At 36.9% G+C, this 24,944-nt stretch overlaps 1 protein-coding gene across 1 annotated transcript; it reads right to left on the bottom strand.

Moving 5' to 3' along the window:
* Positions 1–987: 987 nt before the first annotated feature.
* On the bottom strand, positions 988–23,861 carry SOX10 (SRY-box 10). The gene is made up of 4 exons (XM_015817261.1): positions 23,672–23,861; positions 22,331–22,788; positions 2,557–2,822; positions 988–2,050 (listed from the first exon to the last, which is right to left on the bottom strand). Exons 2-4 carry the CDS (start codon positions 22,738–22,740, stop codon positions 1,341–1,343), a joined length of 1,386 nt encoding a protein of 461 aa, XP_015672747.1. The 5' UTR covers positions 22,741–22,788; positions 23,672–23,861; the 3' UTR covers positions 988–1,340.
* Between the last annotated feature and the right edge of the window lie 1,083 nt (positions 23,862–24,944).

Raw genomic sequence — 24,944 nt, 5'->3', positions numbered from 1 at the left:
TCTTCAAGTTGTCAAGATTGAGAAACACTGCTACAGCCAGTGTTTTCTCATGGACTTGCATAGCATCTGTTGTTTCTAGGGCATTGAAGTTTTCATGCTTTTACGTTGCAGCCAACAGGCATGGTAACACACTCCTCAGTTCATAGCAGATGTTGATGAATGATTGAAAGGTAGCAAATGATCAGCTAATATTTTTACTATCTTTTTACCATTCCTGGGTACCATTTGAACAATCTGCCTCAGGAACCCAAACATCTTGAGATGTTTCATGAAATGATAAGATTACATTAGTTAATGCTATGGCAATTTTGATCTCTAATGAAGCATGTAGGAAAAACCATACTGACTTGCTCTCTTTCCTCAGTTTCCCTACACCCACAATATACACACTCGTACATGGAAAACCCATTCATAAGCATGCCAGAAGAAAAAACATTGGCTTTGGCAGGATATCTTTTTGACTATTAGAAGGGTAGCTGGGAGAGTTAGAAGGCAACCATGAAGAAGTGAGAACAGACTAGGAATACAAAATGTTCATTACCAAGAAGGAAAATTCAGTCTACTTTGCCATTTATGGTCCAGGGACCAGCAGGTGTGCACACATGAATGCACTTACATGCAAAGGTGGCCAGATCATGTAATTCAGTTCCTGAGTCCAATGTACTGTGTAGTTAAGTCTTAAGAGAGCCAGGCAGCAGAGAGGCGATGGAATAGATAGGCGGAAACAGAGATGCCAAGTACAACAGGAAAAGCAAGCACAAGGTGATCTTCCAATGGAGAATTAAATTTCATGCATGTGCAACTCTGAAGCACAAACGTCCTAGAGCTCTGTCCACAACAGCTGCATTACTGCATTTCTTCTGTAACATATCCACCACAGCGTGCCCAGCTCTAGCCATAATTTACCCATACATCGTGGCAAAGTTATGGTTATTGGTTTCTTTCTTAAAATATCAGACTGATAGTTTGGACAGTTGAGGATGGGGGAAGAGAAGGGAGAATTATCTCTCAATTTTATTCTTCTTGTAATTACTTTAAACTCTCAATCTGCCTTACAAAAACCAACCATGACTTGTTGCTCCATGCCTAGAATCACCCTCCTTTAGAAGGCCTATGGGATCTTGAAAGCCACTCAGGGACTGGGAGTAGGGGGGGTGGTTGGGAACCTTCCTCCAGCCAGGTGAGCCATCGATAACTGTGGTCATGATAGACATCCCCGGATATTCTGTGGATTCTGGCGAATGGATGACACCAAAAGACCTTGGAACTTGGAGGCTCATCTTCTGGGGCTGATTCTTTGGAGCCTTTCCGCTGCTGCTTTGGTCACTGCTCCCCATTCCCTAGGGTCTTGAGAGGGTTGTATACACAGGCTGTTCCCAGTGTGTGGGACTGTGGGACTGTGGCACTGAAGGGGCTGGGTCAGAGATGGCAGTGTACAGAGGACGCTGAGAGGGCCCCATATATGAGAAGGCTGAGTAGAGACCAGAAGCCTGACTAGAGTGGCTGTAGTAGGGTCCTGAAGGTTGGTGATCAGGATAATCAAACTGGGGCCTGGATATAGAGGGAAAAGCTGAGCCATAATGGGGCAGACCGAGTGATGTGTAAGCTAACTGGGAAGTGGAGGGTTGGTCAGTATAATGACCCCCTGGAGTAGAGCCCTCTGTTTTTACTTGTGTCTTCGAATCTACCACTGAGGATGTGGCAGCAGACAAAGAGACTCCATGCTGCTTGGAGATCCAGGCAGAGTGTCCACTGGCTGCAGCCAGGGCACTACCAAGGCCATAACCAGCAGCTGTGGCATAACCCCCCACATGGCCTGGGTGAGCAGCGTGTCCATTTGGTGGAAGATATTGATCAAACTCGTTGACATCAAAGGGCTCCATATTGGACATCACTTCGTGGCTGATCTCCCCGATATCCACATTGCCAAAGTCGATGTGAGGCTTTCCTCCTTCCCCAAGGGAACGCCCATCCCGTTTGGAGTCAGCCTTACCCGTCTGGAGCTCCGTCTTCGGTGTAGTTGGTGGAGTGGGAGGTCCATGGCTCTGACCTGTAAGGTTGATATCACAAAAGAAGGAAGAGAGATAGTGTGTAAACTTTTTACTTTATACAAATCTGACTTTATGTTTGAATTGGATCCTTTCCAGGTTACTAGAGTTTGCCTCTATGAACATGAACCGTAATAAACTAATATCTTAGTTAATTTTTTTACCTTCATTACATAGACTACTTAGTCATTTATTTGTTTGTTTTATTTCATTTAGGCACTGCCTGACTTGGGCTGGCTTCACAAGAGATTCCAGTGAAAAGACAAAAAATAATAAAATAAAATAAGTTGGTAATCCGTAAAATTGCAAGATGTAACACATTCCATGGGCTGTGGCAATTGTGATACTCTTGTTATGATACTCATCTATACCACTTCAATTAAATGTTCACCTTTGTCAGAAAAATAAATGGTGGTTTTCATGATTCTGCTCTACAGTTGCTGATTTACGATACAACTGGAATTCAGATTGCTGTGGATCTGACTGCTGGCTAAATTTATAAACTAACCTGAAGAATGTTCAGGGTGCCCATCAGACAAGGGAGATCCTTCTCCAGGATGCCTATGGTCCAAATGGGCATTCTTATAGTGGGCTTGAATAGCTGCAGCTCCACCAGCTTCCCCATCAGCCTGGCCATCATTTTCTCCCTGGGCAGCCTTGCCGTTTTTCCGACGCCGTGGTTGGTACTTATAATCAGGGTGGTCCTTCTTGTGCTGCATCCGTAGCCGCTCTGCTTCTTCAATGAAAGGCCGTTTGTCACTTTCATTCAATAATCTTAAAAAGATGGGGAGATAAGAGAACAGGACGAAATGTAAGCAACCAATTTTAAAAGGGGAATTCTAAATAATCAGGATCATATCAATTGATAATACAAACCATTAATGATTATCAGACACAGCGTTACAGATGGAAAAGAAGATCAGCAAAGGAGAGATGTTGAAAGCTGTTCTACCATGACTCTGGAAGGAGATTGACCAGAAATTTTGCAATGGAATAGTGAGAACTTTAAGACAATCGATGATGCTACCAGAAACACCAGCGGCCATTTTCTTTTAAACTCAGCAAGAATTCTACACTCAGCTAGTCAAGGACCTATCTTATATCATGAACAGATTTCAATTTAACACATCAGCAAAGGTTTTTTTTGCCATAATCATGCTTTTATGTAAAATTCACTGGCATGAGCAAATGTAAACAGTTATGTATTTTATTCAGCCGATAACCAGTCTGGTGTAGTGGCTACAAGCTCTGGGCTAGAAACCAAGAGTTCTAATCCTGTTTTTGGGCATAAAGCCAACTAGGTGACCTTGGGCAGCTCCTCCTCTCCTCTCTCTCAGCCATAAGAAGCAGGCAACGGCAAACCACTTCCGAAAATCTTGCCAAGAAAACTGCAGGGACTTGCCCAGACAATTGCCAGGAGTCAGGACTGACCTGAAGGCACACAGACACAAAAAGCACATCTGGTACATGTTTTTCTACTGACCTACCAAGGCTTGTAATGCGTGAAATTTTTATTTAGGAGAATTGGTTAAATGTTTGTAATCAGTTTCACTGAAATGGAACAGAAAGATGTTCCTCAAAGATTGTATAAGTGGGAAAATGTTTACATCATTCACTTATAAAAATTATAGTCTTTCTGCAATAAGATCGATTTCCATTTATATACAATCTTTTTCAATTTATTCACAGAACAAACTCCCAGGATTAAGTGAAACTGTAGGAGATTGGTACACTCTGGTGTTTCTTTCCATGGGTCAAGGTACATCGCATGTTGAATATTTTGATCTCCAGATGCCATCTTCAAAAAATTCTCACAGATACTATGTAAATGGAGTATTGTGTTGTTCTAAAATGTCATTTATAATAATGAAGAGCATCCCTTCCCCTTAAAAATCCCATACAGATGCAGGAGAATGTTTTACTTTTGATAAACAAGGGGAAAAGAAAGATAAACTTCTGCTATCCAGCCCAAATCTACACTGGGTTATTGCAAGCTTTTTGTAAAGAAGAGAAACTACCTCCTTAACACATTGTGGACTTTGCCTCTTAATGGGGATTGCTGTTCAGACCAGTTTGAGCCCAACATTAACCATGAGACCAATCAGACTCTTATTTCATTGCCTCATCTAATCAAGAATTTTTCAATCTCTTAACATAATCCCTAAGTGGCTTGTGTTCTCATTTGAGACAATATTTCCTGCTAAATCGCTGCAAGCGGGCAGAGTTGTGAAATTAAGTAGCATTTTGGAGTCCTGAACAGAAAACCTATTATCTGGAGTTTCAAAATCTCAACATTTGTCTATCTGCTTAGATGATCATTGTTTCCGGGGGGGGGGCAAGGGGGAATATAGGGCAGGTATATCACAGGAAGGGGAAGTATAAGGCAGGTATATCACAGGAAGGAGAAATATAAGGCAGGTATCACTTCAACATATCACTTTGTTCTCCGTCTTTCAGCATCTACCACCTGAGGCAGTCAATTGACTATTTAATAGCAATAGCATTTACATTTATATACTGCTCCTAGTGCTTTATAGCCCTCTCTAAGCAGTTTACAAAGTCAGCATATTGCCCCCAACAATTTACCAATCTTGGAAGAATGGAAGATTGAATCAACCATGAGCCAGTCAGGATCGAATTCCTGGCTGTGGGCAGAGTTAGCTTGCAGTACTGCATTCTAACCACTGACCACTACGACTATTTAATGGTACCGTAAAGCCTATCCCAGAATGAAGGCTATGTAAGGCTTGCTATACTATATATATAATATTCAGATTACAGATTGTCTTCCCAGTGCCCAAGGAATGTTATTATTTGCCTTAAATTTTAACAAAACAAATCTCAGATTTTTGGGATCTCTCAATAAAAATGAACTCTTTTCTCCCTTTCTCTGTCTTATCCAGTGAGGGGAAACCTCTGCTTGATAGACAAAGAACAGACAGAATGAATCTTTTTATTCCTCAAATAACCTATGAAAAATTACTGTGGCTATTTCTTATTTAGCAATCAGTGGATTTTGCTTTCATCAATAAGAAGCTAAATACTCTATTTGTTTATGTAAATATAAACCCGTTCATGGCATAGGGTTAGATTTTGAGGGACCACTGCTTCCTGATATGTCTATAGGCCCAGCATGATATGGATCCCATTTATTAGAAACTGTCATCTAGTGGAACCCAGAAAGAAAGCTTGTTGTGATGCCCACTCTTTGGAACATCATTAAATTAGCCATAACCTTGTTAACCTTTTGGATGGTTTTGAAGAATATGCTACTAGGCATGGAATCAAAATGAGAGCCAATGGGATACCTGCATTGATGGTTATGATGGTTTTTACCTTGGCTGCCAATCTTTAGTATGCTATTATTGTTGCTTTATGTTTTTAATTGCTGTTCGCTGCCCAAGGTCATGAGATTAAGATGGGCAGTTCTATAAGTTAAGAGAGAGAGAGAGAGAGAGAGAGAGAGAGAGAGATATTAAACCACAAATATTCTGAGCTTCAATTCATATTATTATTTAATATTATTCTCTTATTCACATGCTCTGTCTTTGCATGAATCTTGAATAAATTCAGTGCTTTGTTTTTGTGTGTGGAATGGTTCTTCATGAAGTTTTGGCACATATCAGCACACTGAAAGCATCTGTATGTCAAGGATAGCCAGTACATCTAGAAACCCCACTTTTTGCAGCCTTGGAACCAGTGGTGGGATTCAGCCAGTTCGCACCACTTCGGCAGAACCGGTAGCTAATTCTTTGTGGCCCAGGCCCAGAATGGACTTCCAGAAGCGGCATCCACACAGAGAACCGGTTGTTCCCATATTTGAATCCCATCACTGCTTGGAACCCTTCAGGGGAACCCCTTTCCCTGAAGTCTGGAAGTGCTGAGAATCTTCCAGCATAGTGGGGGGAAAAACAAACCCTCAAAATGGTTTTACACATTTGTATTTTAAAACCAACTAACTGAGTTGCTTTAATTGGGACTTAATTTTGCAACATCCAAAGTTTTCATTCAAAGGCATTATAAATCAGGCACAGAGATTGGCAGCAACAGTGTTTAATGGATAATATGTAAACACGGAGTTATAATGACAGAGCTTCAGTGGAACAAAAGCTTGAGCTCTGGTATTTGTTGTAAATATCAAGCAGCTGCTTGAAACATGTGAAACTGTATTTTATTAGGACTGCAAGCTTTGTTTAGTTGGCAGTGCTTGCTAGCAAATGGATCTTAGTTTTAATTGGTATAGAAATTACAAAACCATACTGGTTTATTGTTTCTAGGGTTTTACAACAATGGGGAATCAAATAAAAAGATTCAAGATAATCCTAACTTCCTATATTTATATATAGGTAAAAGAAAAGTCATATAACTTTTCTCTTCTTGCCTTTGCTCTCCTTTCTCCTCTTGAAACTTATGGCCCAGTTTTCTGCCACATTTGACTATCAAAATAAAACGCTTGATACAATATATAATAGGTTCACAAATTATGTCTATGACAGTTTCCACTGATTTCTAGCAATCTCTGCCTCAAAATATTTCATCTTCAGGAGGAGAGCAAAAGCAAGAAAAGAAAAGGCAGAGGTTTTTGAGGTTTTTGACAAATGCCAAATTAATTTACATTTAATTGATCGGTCATAGATGTTTTAAAACTTAGATGACTAGTGAACTAACCACTGTATAATCAAGTATTATAATAACAATCAGAGCATGGGCAGAGGCCCTGCCTCAAAATAGCAGCATCCCTTCCCACCTCCCACCCCCAATTCAATAGCATTTGAAAAAGTTTCTATTTCTGTGCCTTGAGTCAAATAAAAGAGGCAAGCATACTCAGGTATAAGAGCTGGAAAAGCCGTAAGGACATTCCCATTTCCTCTGGACCTGATATAGAAATACTTTGGGCTCAGCAGCACTTTTTCATGCGGCTGCTGATAAAAACAGGATCGCCAACATGATCACCAACGTGCGATAACGGATATGGCACAAGAAAATTCAAATTTTTCAAATTTATTTGATTTATATACCGCCCTTCTCCCTTGCGGGACTCAGGGCGGTGAACAGGCACATTAATAAAAGAAGAAGAATAATGTCATAATGATGACAGTGCGTTCCTATTTTTCTGGTGGATTTTCTCCCCCATATCCTTCTATCTTCTTGCAAACATGATTACAATCTATTAATCGCCAATTGAATTATTAAAAAAAATAGGGCAATTAATTTCCAAATTAAAGAAATAAAGGACCTACAGTATGGAAATATGGATTCATGTAGTCATACCTAATGCCTGGAACTATTACTTTTTCTCTGCCTTACATTGTCAAGTTTGCCATGTTCAGCTACACCTGCTACCATTTTGAAGTACTGGTTGGTTTTGTGCCTTTGCTCTTCAGGCAAGCTTAAAAGTTTTTAAATTGTGTCTGTTAAGATGTGAAATTGCTCTCAAGAGAAGGAGGGACCATGACAACAGGCAATGACAATGAGTCTCTCAAAATGCAAAATTTTAGTCCAAGAAGGGATTGGCACATCTAATAGCACTAGGGAATATGTTTCATTAGTACGACAGCACCTGTTTTTAGATATTTCTCTACATCCCCCCAAAAGACTCTTTTAGCTAGTCTATTAGCATAACTATAGTTTTCAGAGATATATAGCTTTTAGATCAGGTTTCTACAACCTGGGTTCTGATTCCTGAACATTCCCACCAACATAGATCTCAAGAACTGCTGTGCTATATTCTGAATATCACTCCACAGCATTGCTTGTTAAAACATGGACTGACTCTACTGTTTCTCTCCATAAATGCTGTTTCTTTCAGATTAAATGAGAAACAGAACAATTCCCCGGTGTTTCTTTTCTTGTGTGATGTCCAGCTAATTTAGACACAGTTGTAAATTCTCATGCAAGTCTGTCACTCTGTACAAGATTTCCAGTTAAGAATTTTGATTAAGCTCTGGGAAGGAGTACCAAAACACTAAATTGATTGGCGTTTCTGTGAGTCTGTGCAAGCTCTGAAGATTCTTATATTATTGAAATTAACATCGAAGCAGACTTTAATATTAGAAAGCTAAGCAGAGACTAGGTTCACACGTCACATAACTCTTGGTTTTTAAATGGCTTGCTGGCTGGTTTGCACATTATTACTAGAAACCATGGTTTATAAACTAAAATTGTAATCACAGAACATATTCGTAACAATACAAAATCAATCACACATCTTCTGGCTTAGTTTATTATATGAATAAGAATACTAAATACTGATGAATGATTAGCAGCCCATAACAATGTTAATGGGCAAATGTAAGACTTGGCTTTTCTTTTCTATGACCTGCATCAGAGTCTCTTGCAATCCTGACTTACTATCACACCAACAAGTGCTGAATGGTTTATATGCTCCAAATTTCATTCTTTTACTTCATCATTTTAATCCAGGATATTAAAAGCACTGATCGTCCAGAAGTTCAGTGCCAGCTTTCCTGTTTCTCTTTGTGGCCCTTTATGGATTGTATTCAGAGATTAAAACCACCCACCTCCTTTGTCTTGAATTGTTCCAAGCAGAGTTCTTCAATGGGTCTAAAAAGCTAAGTAGAGCCCCAGCTCAACAATACTCAGTTGACAATTATTTTCTGGAAGGATGAAATCTGGGCAAGCCAATCAACATACTTTGAAAAAGTGCTGAATATTATTCTGGAAATGGGATAAAACAAAAAAGTCATTGGAAATTCATTCAGAACCTTTTAACCTGCTTGGTATTAAATACTTGTCAACAGAAAATAGGGTCTATGCAAGATGGCCCAATGTTTTCAGTCCTTGCTTGGAGATACATAGACATTCTTGTTCAGTGTCTGCCTTCATCAGTGATTCAGTGGGCTGCTTCTTCTGATGGCATTATATTATACATTTATCATATTTAAGAACTGTCTATCTCACTCGCAGAGGGACTCTTATACAGCAGGATGTGCTTTTTATTTAAAAGGATTGCCCTTAATTGTGTTGTTTTATGAAAACACAATTGACAGGAAGATCCATGCTACAAAGTCAGTTTCAATTCTTTTTGTATCAGACTTTGTACCCAGAGCTGAACCTGTGCATTTTTGTTTTCACCATCTTTCAATGAATTGCAATCAAACTCATGGTGATCTACCCATCTCCGTGCACCTAACCAAACCAGCTATAATAAATAGAAAGTGATATGAGCAGGCAAAGATCTGGGGTTTTTTTTCAACTCAATCTTCTTGTTTGTATGATTTTTTTTTAAAGGAATTGGATGCAACCTTTCCTCCTCACACACATAAAAAAAACAAACCACCAAGACAGATAGGGGAAGGCAAATCAACCTATAAAGCTATTAGTCCTAAGAAAGTTTTAATTGAACTCCCAGTTTCTTGACCCACAAATAAAGAATATTTCACACTGTTCAAGAGAAGTCTTCACATTGGCTATAACATCAGTGAGAGATGGTCTTTCAGTCTTAGTTTTTCCCTGTCATGACAGTAAGAAATCTGGTGAATATCCTTGAAAGTGACTGCAAATGATAAAGTCACAACCGTCTCCACTTACTCATCAGTAGCAGCTGCTGCTGAATCAGTGTAGTGAACAATGAAAACAAGGAGAAAATGGAGGATAGAAGATCACACATTCGGCATGAATACCCATAGACAAATACAGATGTTTGAACATTGTGACTATGACAACACTATTTCCAACATGACATGGCTCAAAGTTATTTGGGCTGACACTGAAAACTTTATTATGCACATCAAAATTTCTACCATCTCATATTTGACTTTTTGATAGTCTATTGAGTCAAAAACAGATGCTTCAACACCTAAAGCAAGCAACACCTAAGAAGATAGGATATATTTTGGATATTTGATTTTATCATATGCAGAATATAGATAAAAGATATAAGAAAAATTCAGCATGAAATTAAATTAGACTTTATCAAAATCATTGGTGCTAATCTGGGTTTCAATTGAATAAAACAGTTTTCTGCCCCATCCTGGGGTTAATTAATTTAGCAATGCTAAGACAATGTTATTATTTCCAATGAGTATTGTTGTAAATATCTTTTCTGCTGATAGTGTGTATCTGACATTTAATTGAGCTATCACAAATTGATGTTTGTACTATCTATTTAATTATTTGTTTTATGTTTCTAGAATCATGAGTTCTACCAGTCAAATCTAGCTCAACACAGTAATTAACAGTAATGTGCCATCTTTGGGATTTAGAACAAGGATACTTCTGAATAAATGCTAAACATATTTTTTTTCTTTTGTACAAAAGTTCACTTTCTATAAAGAAAGGCCATTTTAAAGATCTGAAGTTCTTCCCAATCTGCACAAATCATTCCTAACATCAAATCTAAATGACCACATGCCAAAAAGATAAGGTTATACTTCTGGAGTTCTCTGTAGACAACGAAAACAAAGTCTGCAAGGGTAGCTTTATGACAAACTACATCTGTTGATATCACTCTCTTCTTCACAACCCATGAAGGGTCAAGAGGTCTGTCTCTTTTTGTATTTGGCAAGCTTGTCTGCCAAGAAGGCTAGATAATATCAGACATGTGACAAGCACAAGTGGACAAAAACGCACCAAGGCAGATGCTGACAGTCCTGGTGAAGCAATATACATTTGGTCCAAAAAGTTAGTGATAATTGAATAAATGAGCACCTTATCTACTCACATATTCTGGTGTAGTTTTTGCTCATCTGTGTGTTAACAACTCAGTTCATATGAAGTTACAATGAAGAGTTGTCTGAGAAAAAAATGGAAGTATTTTTAAAAGTCAAAAATGTTGCCCTCATTTACAAGGATGAGGGACTTATAATCCTCCATATCATGTTGGGTATAGTTCCCATAATCTCGGAATGTTGACAATATTAGCCTAAATGGATGGAAGCTGCTTCCCATTACCATGAAAGATAATTAGTTCTCCTTTTTCAACTTGTTTCAAAAGAATTCTAGGCATGTATCTGCCCACTCGTCCACTTAAATACATTACATACACACTTCTATTTGTTCAGTGTAATTTGTATGAATAATTTGTAAATGTTGAGCCAAACCTATATAACACATGATAAAAAGTTACCTTCCTTAACTGTAGGATAACTTGTTCTCACAGAAACAATTTTAGCACCTACCAGATTCCACCAGTGGCACAATTTTAAAACAATTCCTCTTTATTCACACAACACATTGCCACATTTAAGAGCATAATTTTATTAGTTTTGGTTTCTCACAGTTTCTCAGTTTTCTACTCATGTTCTCTTTTCCATTTGCTATTTGTTTACAATTTTTAAAAAATGCATATTTTAAAATGAATTTCTCCTAAGATGTTTAATTTGGTTTAATATATTCATTTTTCCAAGTGATTGCTTTAATATGCATTTCTTTGTGCCATTCTTATTCACATATGCATTTTCCTTAATTTTTCCCAACATGCACATTAGAATACACAATACATAGTAAAGAATTGCTTTATCAGAAAAGTACCATTCCTGAAGGACAGTTTGCACTTCTGTTTGAGTATTGGTTAGAACAAATAATTTAGTGGACTGCATGCAAATACAAGCTGAACAATTTGCTCACTTTCCTAAGCTGACAGACCTTTTTCTGTGAATATTAAAATCAAAACATTGGATGCAATTCACCCTGCTCAGTTCATGAATAACAGTGCATGTGCTAAGGCAGGGGTCCCCAACTGGCATTGGGCCGCGGCATGCCAGAAACTGGTCCGCACAAACAAGCAAAGCCCCATCCACGGGATGCAGGCAGTACAAGAAACCATATCCCCTCCGGTCCACAGAAAAACCTCTCTCCACGGAACCGGTCCCTGGTGCTCAAAAGGTTGGGGACCTCTGTGCTAAGGCATAATAATGAAAAAGGAATCAGGAAAAAAAGCAAGAGCAATATTATCCTTCCACAATTTTCTTGCCATGATTCTATTGATTATGCATGCCTAGGTTTGATGTGCCAATATTATTGGGTGGCTAGTGATAAAAGTAGGGCATATCCTGAGCTATTGCACCCACCTACCACCAATCTGGGGCTCAATCTCAAGATTTCAACCATTAATTTCTAACCAGCTTAACTATGTATGGCAAACTGTGAATTTCAATTTAAATGTGAAATGATGCACATTAGAGCAACAATCTAACTTCATCTATACATTAATGTGATCTGAGCTGCCTGTAAACTAATCAAGAAAAAGATCTCAGGGTCACAGTGGATAGCTCAACAAAGAGGTTAACTCTGTCCACAGCAGTTGTTGAAAAAAGCAGATTCCTTCTAGAAATAATTAGGAAAGGGACTGAGAAGAACATTGGCATTTTTTTTTCATTATATACATCTATGGCACATCTATGTTTGGAACACTATTTACATTTCTGGTCACAGTTGAAAGAAAGATATAATAGAGTTAGAGACATAGCTGCAGAAGAGTGAATAGTTGGGAGACTCCTTAAAAAAATCAAAAATAGAACATGCAGGATTCTTAGCATAGGAAGAAAGCACCTGAAGAAGTGGCGGGTGGACAACTGAAGTGTTTATGCAGCATGATATTAAGAAAGTGAGCTGGGAGAAATTTTTGTTCCTCTGTCAAAACACTGGGGCCAGTTGTGATCCAGATGACTGGATTGACATTCAGAACAATAAAAAGAAAGCACTTCTTTAACCAGCACATAATAATCCTAATTTAGATGTCTTTAAAGAGGGAATGGATATATTCACAGAGGAAGATCAGTTAAGGGCTATTAGTCTTGAAAAGTCAGTTTTATCTTTGGATTACAGGCAGTGTTGCTCAAAAATTAGTTGCAGGCAAACAACAGCAGAAGAGAAATATGTCTCCATCTCCTACTTGTGAGCATCCAGTTGATCAATGAGAAACAAAATCCTGTTCTAAGATGGGCTTTGGTTTGGTCCTATTCTTATATTTTCATAAATATGCTGATTAGGAATAATGGGAGTTAGAGGTCAACACATCTGGAAGACATCAAATTGGGAACACTGAGCTATTTGATATTAAAAAACCTGGAAAGATGTACAATCGCTTATATACTATGATGCTGTCGAAAACTCTTGGGAACACTTTCACCAAACTGGCATACTGATTTTTGGTCTGTGTGCATGGATGTGTGCACTGCACTGATGCTTAACATATCTTGCAATGTTCAGTGCTTAATGATCTTCTTCCGAATATCTGAATTTGCCCATCAAAAACTAAAAGTACACCAGAGAATTTTTACAACATACCATAAGTTCATCTTCTTCTTCTCATGAATACATGCAGCAATGTGTTAATTAGGCCATCATAAGTCTAACTATTCTTTTCTTTTTGCAACCACTGTGAATTCCTTTGGATTTATTTTAGGGAACAATTTTTATTCTTGTTGGAATTTGTTATTGGATATCTTGTCCAGGAGAGGGTGCTGTAAATAGCAGCATTTTAGTCTCTACATGCAGCAGCCTGGTCTTCTCACATTATGACAGATACTAATTTTGTTATTGTCTTTCTTTCCAAATGGATCATACTTGCACTCCTCACAACAAGTACAAGAATCCACACTTACATCCATCTCTACAATTCTTTATGGGACTTTGCACCTCTGCCTGTGCAAAAACGCCCTTTCTATCTGAAGGAATCTCAACGCTTCTACATTTCATGGATTTTCTGGGCTGGAAAAACCCTGCACTTCTGTATCTTTCCCAGTGAATCTGGCAGACAATAATTTCTTTAGCATTTATTCTCAGGCATTAGATACTATTTCCATAAAGAAAAAGTCCTTGACAAGAATCAACCAACAAATTATTAAGTGCAAAAATGCATAATTCAAAAACCTGTTTTACTCTTACTTCATCCTCGTTGAAATTGGCAAAATGGATAAAAATTCTATTTTCATGGCATTCAACTTCCAAATGATGTACACATACTTAAAATCCATGGATTTTAGCTTAGTCTGTTCTGTGAACATAGCTGGTTTTGAATAATCAACAAACCATTTAAAAGCAAACTGGGACTTGAACCTAATGTCGAATCTGGTTTGATCATGATGAAAATTAAAACCGTATCAAATGAGAATTATCATCAATATTGTCCGCTAATGATGCAATAAACAGAAGAAAAATGTATATGTGAAATTAGATCTCAATTTTCATTTTATTTATGTAGTAATCATTCAGATAAATCATTCATCTATTACAGCCCTTTGCCTGAATCCTTTTTATTGGTCAGCAATGAATTTTTAGAAGAGATTTAGGGATCTGTTCTATAAATTGGTTCCATAGGAATTGAAAATTCTGCTTTCTTCATCTTAGCACTCAAGTACATTAATACTATTAGTAATGTTCAATTACCTACATTTTATTTTAAAGTGTCTTTAACAATTAAGAATCACATATAAAAATTTTTCAGGCATAATTATAATTCTATGTATTCCAGAACTGATCTTCAATATTAAAATCTGCCAATACATTTATTCAACTGATTATTCAACTTTGAGCAGAATCAACATTGAACAAAATGAAAGTCTATTAATCTTTAAGATGCCACAAAAATATTGGTTTTGCTGCAAGAAATTAACAATTATTTTTCTTCTGGAGAAAAAGGATAATGGCCTCTGCAAAATCAGGAACTACAAGGTAAGTATTCTGGATGTGAACCTATGCATCGAATGAAACCCATGAGCAGCTTATGATATCCCTTGTTAATGCTTATGATATCCCTTGTTAATGCTCCCATACCAATTTGCTTGTGCACACTTATATGTAAAATGCTATCATATTTATTTCTCAACATATACATGTGGCAATTGAAAAAGATATTCAGATGCTGTCATGTATATACCTATGAAAATTAGTATAATGCAACTAATTATATTCCTTGTTACACTCTATGAAAGGTAAGGATAGAAGAAGCAGGATAGAAAGAATATTGACCCCTTTGAATGTTGGTGTCGGAGAAGACTCTAGAAATACTGTGAACAGTCAAAAAAGCAAACCAACGGATCATTGAACAAATCAACTCAGAGTTCTCACATGAGGCAGAAATGACCAGGCTCAATTGTTTTCTACATCAGACACATTAAGTGGAAATCTAGTTCTCTGCTGAAATCCATTATGCTGGGAAAGGTGGAAGGAAGGAGAAGAAGGGACAACTGGCAGCAAAGTGGATGGACTCAGTTTGAGTGATGATGTGTACCCCATTGGAAGACCTGAACGACGGGTTAGGAACAGATTGGCTTAGAGAAAATCTATCTCTGTCATCGCTAAAAGTTAACACTAACACGATGGCACATAATCAACGTGTGGCAAAAATAAAAATGTACACATGAGGTATCTTAAATAAAAGATAGCACTGTGTAGGAAATTCAACACATGAGGTCATAAACCACAGATTGAGAATAAGAACAGTCTGGTAGTTGAGAGACTATCCCAAATCTCAGTTCAGCTCCGATACTGTTTGTAAAAACTATACAATATGAGAGGATACTTTAGACAAGCTATTCTCAGTAAAGTAGGAATATTACTGGCATAAATTGTAGCCTTATTATGAGAGCATGAGCTATATTAAATAAGTACTAAATATAGTAAATATACTAAAAAAAATTAAGTACAATTTTAAGGGATCTTAGGAAATACAGGTTTTCTCTTCCCATTAAAATATTAATTTTCCCATGGAGGCGTAGGTATTATTTCCACAATGAATAATGCAAATAGCCTACTGCCTCTATCTGTAAAAATTCAGAGGAATTTCCAAATTATAGGAAGATTTCTGATTACAGTAGACTGTGGAAGCAATAATGCAGGAATTTTGGGGGGTGGCTGGGGAATATCCTTTTGGATATTGCCACTAAAAAATATTGATACGAAGAGAAGAATCTTTTTTTTTTTAATCTTCTGGATACAATGGAGTTGAAATGGTCTTGAATTCCGGTTGTACAACAGTTACAAATTCAACACATCAGGCAAAAGTCATGCACTCTAGTCCATAGGGAGTAAAACAGTTGCCCTTGAGCCATAGCAGATGCTTTGGAGATGTGACGAGAAGCAAGGGATAAACACCATTATGGTTTATGAAGCCAGTAAAGGTATTTGTTATGTTTTGGGTGCCTATGAGTTATATTGTGGACTATATCTTAAAAAATAAAGAGAACTTCAACGGCAGGTTTTCATTCTACACGGAGGAGGAGATGCTATCTACACTTCTAAAATAAAAGTGAAAACTGTGATTTTGATTTTATTTCACTTTTGTCCAGAAAAGGCAAAAGTGTATGAGGCAAAGTTTTACTTGTTTGTTCTAGTTGCTGGCTGAAAATACAGTATAAAAGATAAATGTTGATGCTGTTTGTTGGCCTTTTTAGTTTAGGATAGTGCAGGCATGCTTGTCAGGACAAGAGAAGTGACAATCCAGACAATTCCTCAGTTCCACTTTAGGAATCAGGTAGGTTTCTGATTCCTGGATGTGTTCATATATCAATTGCCTGCTGTGGAATAGCCCGTCCCACAAGGTGAGGATAGCTTTCTCCCTGCGAACATTTAGGAAGGCAATGAAAACTTTCCCTTTCAAGACGCAAGAGTTTTGAAGCAGGAAACACCTGGGAGAGTTTGGGAAATATTCTATAGTTAACTAAAGTGGCCGAGATAATATGGATCATATTGACTTTACTAATGGTTTTGATCACTGTTAAACACGGCATTAATCTAATGTTAACTTTGAAGCTTTTACTCTGTGTTTTATTAATTTGTAAATTTCTTTTTTTTCCTGTTTTCTTGGATTATGCTTTTAAATATCTATTAAATACATTTTAATTTGGGATAGTGATATTTATTGGGGTATTATAAATATCAGGAATTGATAGAGCAGGCGACATATGTAGAGCAGGTGACATATAAAAAAAGAGATTGAAATCTTTCTTGCATTTTCATAAGAAAAGTATTATTGTCAGTGAGCATTTCTTTAATGCAGGGTCATGAACTGGTTTTTAAGCCTTTGGCTACATTTGACCTATGAATAGTGTGCCAAGAGTTGCACTCCCAGAAATGGACAGAAGGCCAGAACAAAACCTAAATGCAATCAAATTGAAATGAATTAATTAATAATGCTCATGAGCATTATTTCCATGTTGAATAATTTACCTCTTGAAAAGTGCAACTCAGGGACAACTTCTGAAGAACTCTAGAGGCCGTTTCAAACCTGGGGCCACCACTGATAACCCCTTGCTCACAAATGCCTTTGTAATGCAGCTTATTTCATTTACCATAGGAAAAAATGAAAGCTCCTTCTTGGTTTTTGGTATCCTAAATTAGCCTTCTATAGCTCGATGCCTTCTGGATGTATTAGACCATATCACCATCATTCTGTTCCAGGGGATGGGAGTTGTAGTCCAACATACCTGGAGGACATCTGGTGGCCAAAAGTTATTCTACAGAATTGTTATTGTCCGGTTCCAAGTTAAGTGACTCAATAAATAAATCACTGTAGCACCAATCTACTGAAAGATATTTACTGTGTTGTCCCTTGATTGCAATGGATGTAATGGTATGTGAGAATAACCTTGGGAGATGGGGGGAAGAGATGCTACTTGGATACAACTTGCAGCTGCATAATGGGCAGAGAAAGAAACTCAGAAAGGAACAATCCTAATTTATCAGACAGTAAAAGAAACGGCAAAAAGTTTCTACTGTCAGACTTGGAAGATTCTCTTAATGCAGTCTTACAATTAAGTAAAATTAGCTCATCTGGTGGCTTTCCTGTCTAATTGACCTGGGAAGGCAGACATGGGGCTTCTGCCCGTTCAGAATTCCTGGAAGTCTCAAGGATAGGAGTGGCAGCTGTAGTTCCCATAGAACACGGCCACGAGATCTGGGAAACACCCTCTGTGTATCTGGGATCAGAAAAGAAAATGACTTTTCCAAACTTAACATTTTAATGACTGACGTTCTGCTGTACGTGAGCTTTATATTGAAAATGTGAAGTAAAATTGTTTTTCAATTAGGACAAAATACTTTAAAAAACCTGAAATATTTGTTTGTTTGTTTGTTTGTTTATGACTATATAGTTAAGATAATATTTATTTAAATAATATTTAGGGTGATTTTAAAATGTTGGCAGCAAGATATAAAAAGAAAAAAAGAGAAATGCTGTGTAAGAGAAGAGCAATACAAGGAAGTTTTTGTTAACAAAAGCAAACAAGGCAAAGCAAATAGAGACATAAATCAAGATTATTGAGAAAGCAGCCATTTTGATTTGTCCCTTAGATATGCTGTGACTGCTTTCCTAAAACAAGAACTAACCAAGCAGGACCACAGCAAGCGTCAATAAATATAATGGGATATTAAGGCAAAAAGAAATATATATATGATCAAGAGTTGTGCATGAAACAAGGGATATATACCACTATATAATATTTAAAAAGAAGTCATAGATATTCTATGGAGCTCTTCATTATATAGAGTATAATTAGCAGGTACATAATAACTAATTATAACTGTATGATTTTGATTGTATAGTACCCTAAGGGTATATATATAGAAGCAAATTCTGTTGAATTCAGCATGCATCATTATTTTGATGTGTTTAAGATTATAAACTCTCATTTTGAAAAATATACAGGCAAAAATATAATAAGACAAATATAAAAGTAAATGCAACATCACATTAATGAAAACAAAAACATAAAAATATGACTAGCATTCCGTGTCCTCTGTTACAAATCAGATATGTTCAAAAGCTAATGGCTACAATCTAGTATCATCAATGAGCTTGAAGATGACTTTAAAATAAATCAAAAATTTGGTATATCTCCCTCCCGCCTAAAGAAGAGATGCACTTCAAAATGCTCGACTTATTTGATTTGCCCTTGCAGGAGTCACAATATTTAATATGATTGATTTTTACACTATTGTAATAGTTCGATAATTACTGCATCTAATCATCAGAGAAAAAATAGGAAGAAGGATCTTATAATGATTACTGACTTGATCTAATAACAAAGTAGAAGAAGGGGAAGATACTTACACTGCTGCTTAATCTACTCATTGGTGATATGATCAACACCAATTTAGCATTTACAGTATGTACTTAACACTGATCTTAATGCAATTAAACAAAGACATTGATTGCCTTATTGGTTTATGTCTCAACACTGTCTAATAATGTATAACTAACCTATGATTATACCAGTATTAGCAGAAATAAATGTGTAGCTGGTCAAAGAACAACTCATCACAAATAATTGTTTACAAGGATCAAGAAAATTAATGCGCATTAACTTTTTTTTCAACTAAATAAATATTAAATAAACAAACAAATAAATAAATGTCATTTTTAATAGAATGGGTTGGTTTTGTAAAACTTAAATTGTCTAGGTGTCAAAACTATGTTAATCTGGTTTCAAGCTCCAAATATTAGTAGCAGCAATAGCAGTTGTAGTAGTAACAGTAGATTTAATAGTCTGTGCAATAGAGAATGCAAACAGGCTCTTATGAAGTAACAATGTCTTTGTAACCTTAAGAAGCCAGAGTTCATCAAAGTAGTTCATCATGAACTGTTTACAAAAATTCTTTTGTAGGATATTTTGGGGAAAAATGAGATATGAGCAGGATACCTTAGAAATCTTATTTGTGATCTACTATGTTTCTTTATATTTATTTATTTTTAGGAAGCCCTTTTGCTTGAGTTAGTCAAAAGAAGTAGGAACAGATTCTGATAAACTGCAATCAAGAAATTAGTCTGTCAGATATTTTGTGAATGCTTTTCTCCAGCACCAAAGAGACAAACTAAAATACTGGAGAGAATAGATTTCACAGAGGTTCTGCAATTTAATATGACTTGTAGTCAATATCTCTGTTTCACATCTATCTAATCCAGAAAGATAATTGCCTTTAAATCACATGGCTAAAGAACTGAGATCCTTAATATTAAGTTTGTTTTCATTAAGAAAACCCCAGTGTCTTAATGGAGTATGTATCAAACAATTTTAGGGAGGTAATAAAAAAAAGTGTGCTGCTTATAAAGTTAGATCACCTCAGTTGCTTGTCCTATTAGCTCTTTAAGATTTAAACATTTTCAGCCCTCTTTGAGAAGAACATAAGAAGTTCAGTATGCAATATGTACTATTGTACACTATTGAACTCTAGTCAATCATTTGCCTTTTAGCTGAAGTCAATTACAAATGTGCCAAGAAAGAAGTGGAATTCTTAACCCAACATCACATGGGTACTCTGTTGCTCCCCATAACCAAATTGCTTAGCAAAATGAATCACATGAACTAAGACTTATTTAGATTTTTTGAAGGAATGATAGTCGGGTGGGATGGGGCAAAGTCTTGAAAGCAAGCAGTGTGGCTAGATCCTGGAATTTCGAGTCCCTTGTTTTTATATTTCCTTGTCTGAAAGAATCACGTGATATGATGAAAATTATATATTTCATTTTTTTTGTTGTTCCAAAGCTATTTTCTAATATTCCACTATCTGAATAAAAGTAGACTTTTTAAAAACCCCAATTCTGAGGATCATATTAGAAATAATAAAATTAATTTAACCTTTATTCAAGCTTTTGGTGTGATGTTTAATTGATTCAGATGTGTTACACTGAATTCAAAAGAATATCTCCCAGCAACAGAATCCAACTTTAAGGTTTATTTGGATGATCAATCAAAGCAAGTCTGCCTCATCTGAGACTTTGCACGAAACTCCTGCATATCCAGAATTCTGAAGTTATAATGCAATATGACAGGAAGAGAGGCAAATTTTATACTTTCCTCTTAATCATCTTTTTAAATGTTTGATTAGACGTCAGTGTATAAGTCAGCTTATACTTTCCCCACAAAATGAAGAATCTAAAATCAGCTAACCTCTAATGCTAAAAGTCCCATGCTAAAATAACCATTTTAATTATACAAATGAATCCTTAGGCTATAGCATCAGGATTATCTGATGTGAAGATGAAACAATCAAAGGCCTTTCCATACTTTGTTTCCATCTACTTAGTTTCAGCTCCATTGTGAGTCCTCTTTTCCAAGCTATTATTATGGCACATATATATTGAGTTATATCTGTTTTAAATCAATGATGTCATGAACACTCTTCAGTGGATACCCTTGACATCCTCATAATTGTATTCTAATAGGTTCTTCTAGATGTGATAATTGATTGCATTTTTCTCCCAGCAGCAATTTAATATGATCTGAATGCTGGAAAGCGTAGTGTATCTGAAATGCAAGTGCCTCCTCAAGTCTAGGTCCATGTAACAGAAGAGCATGGACAATGCAACAATCCCTACTGTTGGGTAGGTGCTGGCTTATTCCTGCTAAGTGTATAGTTCCATAAAGATAACTCTGTCCCTCAGTTTAATCACCCAAAAGTTACATATGCCCAGTTGATCAGTCAAGTATTACCTATTTATAAAGGAGGAGGGTGGTTAATTAGCAATATAAAGGATCCTATCTTTAATTTTAAATTCCTCATTTCTCCACTAGTCCTTTTTTTTCAAAGCTTGTTACCAATCCTATACTAAATCCCATCATAATATCACTTTCAGACAACTGTAAATTATTCATCCCTGTGATTAAAAATGGGATGGTTTCTAATAAGAACAAGCTATTTCTATTTCTTTCATTGTACCTGCATCTCACCATATTATTAGTAATCATTTTGTTCTTTCTCTCCAATAAAAGGATTTGTTTTCCCTCATGGAGAAAAAAGGTAGTTATTTGAATTGTTTTAGAAAATATTCTGTAAAACTTCTCTTTTCCAACATTGTTGGATTCATGAAAATCATTGCTCCAGTGTTAGATGCTCCCCAGCAGAACAAAGACCTTTGGTTTGACAAGGAAGCAAAGGTTTAAACTTGCCTATCCCACTTGGGTGCCCTCCAAGTGCCTCCAAATGTAATTTCCATCATTCCCAGCCAGCATGCCAAATGCTTTGGATTAGAAGATGATCAAGAATTCAGACTGAAGGAACACAGCTGAGAAGGGGCAGAGTACATAGTAGCTGAAATAAAATCTCATGGGCCTAAGACTGAATGGCCAGGTCAACTGGGCCTGATGGCAGAGATAAGAGAATAGACAAGATCAAAATATGAGCTAAATTTTACATTGACAGCACTCGGGATGTTTCATTCTATTGGCTGTCTGCCTATTCTTTGACACTCCCTATATTAACACCATAAATTGCAAAGATAGATCCACTAAATCAATAGTTGCTGAGCTTCTCTCACTCTCCATTATGCCTCTATTTGATCTTGCCCTTATGTGGTTTCTTTAACCCCCAATTGTTCTTACCTCCAGAGCTTCCCAAGCGTCTTACTAAGTTCTGCATTGTGAAGGTGAGGATACTGATCAGCCAGCTTCCTCCGGGCTGCTTGAGCCCACACCATGAAGGCATTCATAGGCCGCTTGACATGGGGCTTGCTCTTGCTGCTTCCATTGACACGCACAGGCATGGGCACTAGGGTCCAATCATAACCACTCAGTACCTGGCTCACTGCCTCCCGGATGCACACTGGAAACTTATCATCATCTGCCTCTGTGTCTTGTTGTTCCTTCTTCACTTTCCCCATCTCACCACTGCCAGAGTTGGTAAGATGAGAGTTGGTGTCTGATGCCATGGAAGGTCCTGGTGAAAGGCAGTGATGGTCTTCAGAACCAACAGGACTCATTTCTACTTCAGAAAGGTCTTGATCATCTGTCATTGTTTCCTCTTGATTTTACCCCTCAAAAATCAAGTCTTCAAGCTTGAACTACCATTAAAAAAATAGATGTGAATATTAAAGTCAAAAGTGTTGAAAATTCCTGAACAATCAAACAAACAGCCAGTAACCATTAAAAAAAGAGCAGGGCTATATTTTATCATTTGCAAAATCAAAAATGATGATCAAAAATGAGAGGACAAGGTCTAAATTAATTGATGCTTCCAATTTTTGTTGGGAAAGTTTCTAATATGGCAACTGACTTTTTGAGCACATGAGCATGAAATAAAAATTGGTGTGGTCTTAGAGGGATGAGAATAAAAAAAAAATCTCCATGTTCTAATTTGTCCTTCTACATTCCAAATATGGCTTCTAATATAAGCTTCTTTTGAGACTGGAGTCAAGAATATTGGCAGCGAAGGAGAAATAGGTGGTTTTAGTATTAAAGGATCATAACAAGAACGCCTTGTGATTGTGTAAGACGTACATTTCAGAATGCGTCTTTACATATTGTGCCCTTTGAAGCCAACAGGTAAAAAGCAGCATAGAGGGGATACAAATATTTTGTCTTTAGGTTCTAGTCCTGTTTCACTTACTCTATGATTAAAGGGGGGGGGATCTTTTAGGAAATTCAAAGCTGTTAGCTTTAGTTCGTCATTACTTGTTACTTCTACCACCACCTAGATTCTGTGAGATATTATCCAACCATAGGGAAACAATATTTAAAAATAAAGTTGACTCAAACACCTTCAGTGAAATTAGCCAAACTAAAATTTGGTTTCCAGTTACATATTTACAGTATTTTGAACAGAATAGTAGTAACTTTGATCTACTAGAGGAATAAGTGAAGTGAAAGCTGTCAGTTAAAAAGAAAGGAGAGAGAAAAGGAAAAAAGAGAAGAAGCAAGTTACTAAGTACAGGTAAGGAAACTTACATCAGCCGGTCTCTCGGGCAAATCCTGAGTTAGCTGTAATTTGTGTCCCACTAGCCTCTCTGTTCTCTCTGTGTCTGTTCTCTTTTCACGAGGCTGGTAGCTTTCAAGAGCTGTGTGCTGGGAGAACTATCAGAAGTGCCATTCCTGGAGGGAGGCTTGGTTGCTCCTAATACCCTGCATGAATGTCTCTGTGACTGGCTCGTTGCTTAACACTGGGGGAGGGAAAGTCAAAGGGTGGAGCTAAGAGCTCTCTATGGCCCAAATACATCCACTGTATGCAGTCAGGAGACATTCGGCATCCCCATCAACTACATTTCAGCCCCCATCTCAAATTTACACTTTTCTATTGTATGGCCTATTTAGAAGGTGGCTATAGTCAACTTTTATTTCATCTATTCAAAAGTTTAGCATCAGACCTTCCTCTCTTCCTCCCCAAATACCCCTTTTCAAACCATCTTTTAAGGACCACTTTGTTTTATCATTCCTCTACAGAATGAACAAACTTTGTGTGTCATTCCCTATGATGGCTACACCAATAGTTTTATTTTTATTTATTTTTATATATGAATCCATGAGTGTGTGAATAATAGTCAATTATTCGATACATGCATCTACTGAAAACATGATAGTTTCCATGTATGTGCAGTTATATGGAATTGCCTTTAGGATGAAGCTTACTGTTCTGATATTGGGCAAGCTTCCAATACTTGAGTGTTCTGTGAACCCTTAAGATAAATATTTTTCTCCTACACAAAAAGTTCAGAACATTCTAGGAAATACAAAGAGCAATCTAGAAAGAGTTGTAATTGAATTGCCGGTGGCCAGTTGCAGTTAGGCCTGTGCAACTTTTAGATGCATGGACATCACGTTCCAGAATCCCCCAGTCTGCGTATTGAAGGAATTGAAGTCAATACATCTTAAAGTTGCTGAAGTTGAGACACACTGAGGTAGGTTACACTTCTCTTGTTGTAGATTCCATTCTTAGAAGATATTGAGGGCAAGGAATTGGTGGATTGATTAATATGATTTGGGACAGTTTTGAAAATTGTAGTTTTGTGGGAGGAGGTAGAATTTGTATATTTACAGTTATTGTTTTTGTTCAACCTATCTATATAAACACTCCTGAAATGAAGATAAAAATTAAACATACTCAGTGCACTGGCTAATACATGTATCTGATGACTGGAATCTATCGTATTCATAGAGAAGAAGGGCTAAAAACCATCCCTCCTAAGATTTTTCCACATTCTTGTGGAGAAAACACATAGACAAA

Source organism: Protobothrops mucrosquamatus, unplaced genomic scaffold (assembly GCF_001527695.2).
Source record: "Protobothrops mucrosquamatus isolate PMUCROS unplaced genomic scaffold, P.Mucros_1.0 scaffold569, whole genome shotgun sequence".
Classification (NCBI taxonomy): Eukaryota; Metazoa; Chordata; class Lepidosauria; order Squamata; family Viperidae; genus Protobothrops; species Protobothrops mucrosquamatus.
Note: the sequence above shows the minus strand (reverse complement) of the source record. Positions and strands in the feature narration are given on the sequence as shown.